At 29.1% G+C, this 8,048-nt stretch overlaps 1 protein-coding gene across 1 annotated transcript; it reads right to left on the bottom strand.

Moving 5' to 3' along the window:
- Positions 1 to 1,678: 1,678 nt before the first annotated feature.
- Positions 1,679 to 5,307, bottom strand: LOC110627517 (probable terpene synthase 12). The gene is made up of 6 exons (XM_043962205.1): positions 4,839 to 5,307; positions 4,231 to 4,621; positions 3,924 to 4,142; positions 3,453 to 3,591; positions 2,560 to 2,808; positions 1,679 to 2,091 (listed from the first exon to the last, which is right to left on the bottom strand). Exons 1-6 carry the CDS (start codon positions 5,152 to 5,154, stop codon positions 1,759 to 1,761), a joined length of 1,647 nt encoding a protein of 548 aa, XP_043818140.1. The 5' UTR covers positions 5,155 to 5,307; the 3' UTR covers positions 1,679 to 1,758.
- Between the last annotated feature and the right edge of the window lie 2,741 nt (positions 5,308 to 8,048).

Genomic DNA, 8,048 nt, shown 5'->3' with positions numbered 1-8,048 from the left:
TATTATTTGAACACAAATTTAATCAAGTTGCATGATCTAAACTTGGCCACGCGGTTGGCAAGGTTAGAATTAGGTTTCTCTAAGTCTTAATGCAGTTAACAGTTGTTTGATGCCAAAGGCCCTAAGGACATTCATTGGCAAATTGTTAACTAGTGTTTGATTAGCGAACGTTTTCTAATCAAACTAGAATTAAGGAGGAATTTGGATTGTGAGAAGCGTCTTTCACATCCTAAACTAATTTATTGAGATAAATAGGAGTATTAAAAAATCAATGATCAATTCTAAACAATCTGAAATAGATCCATACTTCAACTAGAAGCTTTTCTCTTATTGATTTACTCAAACTTTAAATTATTGCTTTCTTTTGCTATTTAATTTTAATCATCAAATCAAAACCCCCCTCTTTTATTTACTTGCTATTTACCTAGTCATTATCAGGAAAGTCTTTGGTGTCAATTCCCTGTGGTTCGACCCTATTGCCATTATCTACAAGTTTATTGTTGATTGTCTAATAGGTTTATTTTTGACAGTTTCGACAACTGCTATCACAAAGGTATCAAAAGGAACAAGAAAAGGACTATGGTCTGGACGATGCCTCGCACCTATTAAATAAAACTCATTAGTTAGTTTCTTAATTTTAAAAAATATATTAAACATTCAAGATATTTTTAAAAATCTATTCATTAGTCATTCATTAGTTTTAGATATTATGTATTTTACTATTTAGTTCATGTAGTTTAAAAAATTCTATTAATTAGTCTTTAATTTTGTAAAAATTCAATTAATTAATCCCTCATATTGAGGACATTTTAAATTTTTTATTTTATAATATTTAATGGCTAAAATTAATGTATGAATTAATTAGTAGAGTTTTTAAAATATCAAAAATGTTTCAATATATTTTTCAAAATTAAGGGATTAATTATAAGTTTTCTTATAATATAGAGACTAAATAATAATTTAAAAAAATTATTACTTAGTCCTTATGGTATGAAAAAACTCACTAGTTAGTTTCTCGATTTTGAAAAATAATTTAAAATGTCCCTAATGTTTTAAAAAATATACTAGTTAGTCCCTCAATTAATTTTACTGTTAAGTATTTTACTATTTAGTCCCTATAGTTTTGAAAAATTTATTAATTGGTTCTTTAGATTTTTCAAAAATTTATTAATTAGTCCCTCCATATTATAGGCATTTTAGAATTTTTTGCAATACTTAACGGCTAAAACTAATGGAGAGATTAAGTGGTAGACTTTTTGAAATGTTACTAATATTTTAGTGCATTTTTCAAACTAAAAGACTAACTAGTAAATTGCTTTATACTATGGGGACTAAATAATAATTTTTTAAATAATTTTCTCAATATAATTTATAAGATTATGTTCAAAATATAGGAGATAGAAAAAAAATATTATTAAAAATATATAATTGAACTATAATATCACTAAAATTATTAAAATATATATAAAATTGATTTTTTCGATATAATTCTGATTCGCTTTTGGCGCTATTCTTGATAAAGAACTAGAATTATAATCAAATAGCCAAATAACTTCAGTTTTATTTCTACAATATATTGTTCAGTTCTAGTATGATTTAATATGTTTTTTAGTTTGATTCAGAACCATCAAAAACCAAGCACAATAAAAATAATATTTTAACTTTCATACATGGAAACTTGAAAAACTATTACATAAAACTATTGTATGTATAATATTATAGTTATTAATTAATCATGGTGGATCTTATGGAAGTCCACTAATCATTATATATACAACGGTCGTATGATAAAGTTTCTTTTGAAATTGGCTCAATTATTAATGATACAACTCTTTTCTTAGAATTGGTATCAGGAGCTCCATGTCCATCTCCATGCTGGTATACACATTGAGAAATCCTAGCAAGATTAATAGATGCTTCAATGAAAAGCTTCGTGAAAGAATTCACCTCCGTTTGATTATATTGATTCATCTTCTTCCAAGCATTATCTATCATTTTATTTATTTCTTTACGTGCATACTCCTCTGAAACTCCATGTTCATCCATATAGCAGGAAATTGAATTTATCGTTTCACCTCTATCTAACTCACCCTGGAAAATCACAACATAAAGAATCAATTATTTATTCTAAAAAAATTTAGAAAGAATTATTATCAAATCCCTGAATTTTTAAGAAATTCACTAATTCATTCTCCTTTTAAAATCATTTAATTAAAACATCTATGTATTTTGCAAAATCGAACTCTTTAATCCTTCGGAGAAAAAACTGCTAGTCAATTTATTTTAACTTTTGCTAGAAGGAATAAATAATATGAATATTTAAAATTATAGAGATTAAACCATATGTATAGTTAAAATTATAGGGACTAAACAATATAAATGTTCAAGTCCAAAATAACTAAAGAGTTGAATTTTACAAAATATAGGGATATGTTAATCGAGTGAATTTCAAATAAGATAAATTAATAAATTTTTTAAAAATTCAAGGAATTAATAGTAATTCCATCTAAAAAATTAGACTATCAGTATAATTACGTAATATGAGATTAATGCACGTACCGATGAAGTTGCCAAATCATTGCAAAGTCGAAAAACAACAGATGGCCATTTCAATATATGATGGTGGTTTACTAATGAATCGAGACCTTGTTTTAAGATTTTTTGGTCGAGTAAAAGATAGGCATGCATAAGTATAACGGTTCCTGATACGGATCTCCATCCATTTTCAATATATTCATTAAATGATGGTGTCAATTTTTTGTGTCTCCACTTTGCTTCTTGCAAGAATGCTTTGCATAAATCAGCCCACTGAAATTTAAAAAGTATTTATATTGTCAATTTCTACTCAAACCAAATTCAACGAATAAAAAAAATATTTATCTATATTATAAAAAGATGAAATTCTAATTTAGATTTGATATTGAAAAAAATTTACTATTTCGTTTTTATGATATAAAAAAAAATTATTAATTGATTTTTGGTTTTGATAAATACATTAAAACGTTCCTAAGATTTTAAAAACTCTATTTATTAGTCCTTCCATTAATTTTAACTATTAAGTATCACAAAAAAATTTAAAATACTTTAATATTTTTTTTAAATTCTCAGTGATATTTTAATTTATTTTTTAAAATTAAAGGACCAACTATTAATGAGTTTTCCTATACTACAGGAATTAAATAGTAAATATTTAATTACTAAAACTAATAGAGGAATAATTAGCAAATTTTTTAAAATTTTAAGTATATTTAATATATTTTTTTAAATTAATAAACTAACTAATGAGTTTTTCAATATTATAAGAACTAAATTAATAATTTTTCTTTGATTTACTATAAAAAAATTCAACAAACAAAAAGTGGGATACATATATGTGGATATAAATTCTTCATCTTTATATCTTGAATTTATAATGAATCTTATCTAAATAAAAATAAAAAATAAAAACTTACTGATTTTTTTAGATATGGATGGACGAATTCTCCATGTTTTGCTAGAGTATCATAAGTCATCTCATTGACAGTATTGTATAAAGCTAAGAAACATAGCTTCATATATTCTGGAAGATCTTTCACTGCATCGATATCCCATCTGGTATGAAATAAGTAGTAATTAGCATTTTAAATTAATACAAGAAATGCTACATATTTCATCTCTAATACCCAACGTCAAAATCCGCCTCATTAAACTGAAAATGTAAATAAAAGCTAACTCGCAAGTCATATATAATATTATAAAAATATATTTAAGACTGCGATAGTAAATTATTGAATTAATAGCAAGATATTGAGAATTATTGCATTTGTCTTTATTATTACGCAGATATTTTTTTTTTTCATAAGAAATAAAAATGCAATTAAAATTATTATCTCATTAAAACAAATTATTTATTAAAAAAAATATTATAAATGAGATGAAAATACCTTTCAACAACATCCGTAAACAACTCCAATTCATCCAATGTACCATAAACATCATACACATCATCAATAATGGTTATAAATGATCCGACTTTTGTTAGCCCTTTACGGCAAGAACTAAACTGAGGTTCAAACTCTATTCCAACTGTCCAAAAGAAGCATTCCATCAGCCTATCTCTACTGAAGGTTAATTTGCCTGCAAGTCCCAAATTGTTCCACCACCTAATTCCAAAGATAAAATTAAGTGAAATTACTTGAGAAATTTACATTGCAAACCAAATAAACTTTTACAGCTAGCTTTTAGACATACCTTGACATTTCTTTAAGATCTCTTTGGAGTATAGATTGAACCATGTTGAAATTAATCTTTGCGAGTTGAAGCAAGGAATGATTTGCATTCTTCCTCTTATTGTATGCTTCGATATACCAACGTGCTTTCAACATAACCATTCTTCTATACAATGGAAGCTCCAGTGCGTGACTAATACTAATTTCCATTGTAGAATTATCCAACTCTGAAAGATTTCCTTTCTGAAGAGTATTGATGAGATGTGTTCTAGTTTGTGCCATCGCCTCATCTAAAAGATCTTCTCCTTCAAAGCCCAAAGATGAAGCTTCATACAAACTTAGCATTCCTTTAACATCCTTCTTGTAGATTGCCAGAAGATTATCCTTATCGTCCATGAAATTTTTGAACTCATCTACACGTGTCAAGTAAAACAATCTTTAATTTCTCCGTATTAGAGGGTATTTTAGACTTTTTTGCAATACATAACAACTAAAACTACCAGACTAACTAGTAGACTTTTTAAAATGTCAGGAATGTTCTAATGAATTTTTTAAAAATTGAGGAATCAACTAGTGAGTTTCTCTCTACTATAAAGACTAAATAGTAATTCTCCCAAACAATAATGATACCTTGAGAAACCTCGTAACCATGTTGTCTAAGAAGCCTGAACATGAGAGAAGTAGCATGAAGAGATTTCTGAGTCCACAAATTACGTCCTTCTGAATCCACAAATCTATCAAGAACTCTCTTTATGTCCTTCTCAAAGCGGAATGCTAATCCCAAACGTTGGATGTCATCAATCAGTTCAAGAATGGTTAAGAAATCCTCATTTTCACTATAAATTGCTGCTCTTGTTTCCTCCTCCAACTTCCTTGCTTTGTCTTTGTACAGCAAGTCCTGAATTAAACGTACACATTCCAAGCTTAATTGCAAGAAAATGTTCATCAGCAACAATAAGACTAATATACAGAAAATAGATAATAGTACTCACTGCATTTTCATTCTTTAAGGACTGTATAAAGCTGTGACTCCAAACAGTAGGTTGGTAATTGGAAGATTGTCTTTGATTTTGAGAATAAGTTTTCTGAGATTGAGTTTTCTGAGCCTTCACTGAGAGATTGGTGGCCATTTCTTTAGACAATATTATGAAATATGGTTCGAGGATATGAGGAATCTTCATACGGCCTTGCTTAAATAGACACTTGGTTTAGTGCCTTGTTCAAATTATTGTACTGTCATATAAACGCGAGTTCACTTTCATGCACGTTTTTATACAGTGCAAAATGTCATGTTCATTGAACCTTCATCTTGTACTAATTATGTTCCTGATCTACGAAACGCTATATATAGGACAAAAAATTATATTATTATGGTTAGAGTGAGCAGTATTCGATTCAAATCAAAAAAATTGATCAAACTGAATTAATTTAAAAATTCAGTTTGATTTTTTATTTATTTTAGTTCAGTTTGGTTTTTAATTTTAGAAATTTCGGTTATTTCAGTTTGGTTCAGTTTTTATCAGAAAAAAATCAAAAAAATCGAACCGAACCGATTAGTGATAATAATATATATTTTTCAATAATATAAGAAAATTAAATCATATTAAGATTAAAATATTTTAATTAAATTTTAAAATATTAAAAATAAAGTGTAAAAAATAAAAAAATTTATTAAAAATCAAAACTGATCAAATCGAACCTAATCAATCTGAATTAGACCGATTAAGTTCGATTCGGTTTTTGACCAAAATCGATTTGATTTGGTTTTTATAAATACTAAAATTTTAATTTTTAATTTATTCGATTCGATTCGATTTTAAACCAAATTTACACCCCTAATTACAGTGTGATTTTATGTAGTAAATTTTATATAGAATGATAAATCAATTGAAATACTAATATTTCAGTGATTTTGGATTCTATAAATATGGAAGTCGACTAAAAAAAATATCAAATAATTTTATTTTTATAATTAAATAGGTTTACATGTTAATTTTTTATTGGCCTATCATTTCATATATTTGTCTTACATAAATTCACGATGTATCGAATAATTAGTCCAAATCATGTGGGATAATTTTTTGCATATATTGTATATCCATTTTTACGGTATACTCAAAATAATTCATACCATACGAAAATTTTGCCTATTAGAAATAATTTAGAAAAAAGGCGTTGAAGTGGACGAAGGTTGTTGAAATAGGTCGAGTTTTGGCATAAAGTTTCTGTTAATAAGTATAGCGCAATATATTTTCATTACGCATGTAATCGCAGGATTACCGACCTATTAGCTGGCGAGATCCCTTATCAAGTAGTCACTTACATCATCGCTGAATTATTAGAAAATGTCATATTTATCTCAATATTTTTATAGTATAAAAGGAGAACGATCACAGAGGCAAATGTACACAATTCTCTTACACAACTATTCTCAAGTTTTATGTTCGGCCCATTCTCTAGTTTACTGACTTGAGCGTCGAAGTGGCTGCCATGGGCACCCACCAACTCACGTTCTCCTTTTTGCAGGTTTAGTCAATCACAACATAACTCTGTTTTTCGACCGTATCATTTGGTTCAATTTCTGAGAAATCCATTGAATTCTTTCTGATTCATTTGGGTTACATGTCATTGTAGGAGGACCTGACAAGGGCAAAGGGAAAAATAAATACGTAGTAGAAGATGTCCTATTAATTGAACAGGAGCCATAGGCTAAGCAGGAAGTAAGGTTTGGTCTTGCAGACAAAGCGATTGAATTCTTTCAAAATGATCCGCTGGTTGTCAAGTTCTTTCTAAATAAGTATGAAGTAAGGCGAGTATTGGTGGATATAGTTAGTTCTGTTAAACTTCTCATCTTAAATGTTTTTAAAAAGTTAGGCTTCGATAAAAGTAGTCTTGTCATAGTTTTCTATTCGTTAGTAGGATTAGGAGATAAGACAGTGGCAGTACTGGACACCATTAACCTCCCTCTAGTGTTGGGCGACAAAAAATATAGGCGAGAGTTGTATGCAGAGTTTACAGTGGTAGATATCCCATTTGCATACAATATGATACTTGGCCATCCAGTTATAAACTACCACGGTATTGTTATTAATATAGATGTTATGTGTTTTAAGTTACCAGCTCTAGGGGGATAGCTGTGGTTTGAGGTAACCTGAGATTGGCCAAAGAATGTTACGGACACCCCGCAAAAAGTCTCTGGAAAGTATTAATGTCCATCAACTTGATAGAGAAGCCAGAGCCAACAAACCCAATAGAAGAGATTCAGTTAGATAAGGATCAAAAGGTATGGTTCAGTACTGCGTTAACCGCCGAAATAAAGGCTCGTTTAATAGATTTGCTAAAGTGTCGAGTAACCACTTTCACTTGGTCTCCAAAAGATGTAACAGGATTGGACCCGACTCTCATCACTTATAAGCTGTCTATTAACAAATCTGTCAAGCTGGTCCAACAAAAGAAAAGGAGGTTCACCCTAGGAGACAACAGGTAATCAAAGAGGAAGTTGACAAGCTATTAAGTGCAGGATTAATAAAGGAAGTCCAGTATCCCACATGGCTCACCAATGTGGTACTGGTGAAGAAGGCTAACGACAAATGGAGAATGTGCATGGATTTTACTGACCTGAATAAAGCGTGTCTGAAAGATCATTACTCGTTACTGTCTGTCGACAAGTTAGTAGACTCGACCTCGGGTCACGCAATGATTTCCTACTATAAGGTGATACCATTTGGATTAAAGAAAGCCAAAGGTAACTGGCCCAAAGAATTGCCTCACATAGTATAGGTATACAGGATAACCCCGAGGATAGCCATAGGAGAAATGCCCTTTTCTCTTGTATATGGG

Source organism: Manihot esculenta, chromosome 12 (genome assembly GCF_001659605.2).
Source record: "Manihot esculenta cultivar AM560-2 chromosome 12, M.esculenta_v8, whole genome shotgun sequence".
Classification (NCBI taxonomy): Eukaryota; Viridiplantae; Streptophyta; class Magnoliopsida; order Malpighiales; family Euphorbiaceae; genus Manihot; species Manihot esculenta.
Note: the sequence above shows the minus strand (reverse complement) of the source record. Positions and strands in the feature narration are given on the sequence as shown.

Bases quoted from the DNA above. Each gene is read 5' to 3' on its own strand.
- LOC110627517 (XM_043962205.1), bottom strand. From the start codon at position 5,154: ATGAACATTTTCTTGCAATTAAGCTTGGAATGTGTACGTTTAATTCAG. The intron at 2,809-3,452 runs GTAAGTTTTTAT...TTTAAATTTCAG, and splicing joins ATCCATATCTAAAAAAATCA to TGGGCTGATTTATGCAAAGC. The intron at 2,092-2,559 runs GTACGTGCATTA...GTGATTTTCCAG, and splicing joins ATGATTTGGCAACTTCATCG to GGTGAGTTAGATAGAGGTGA.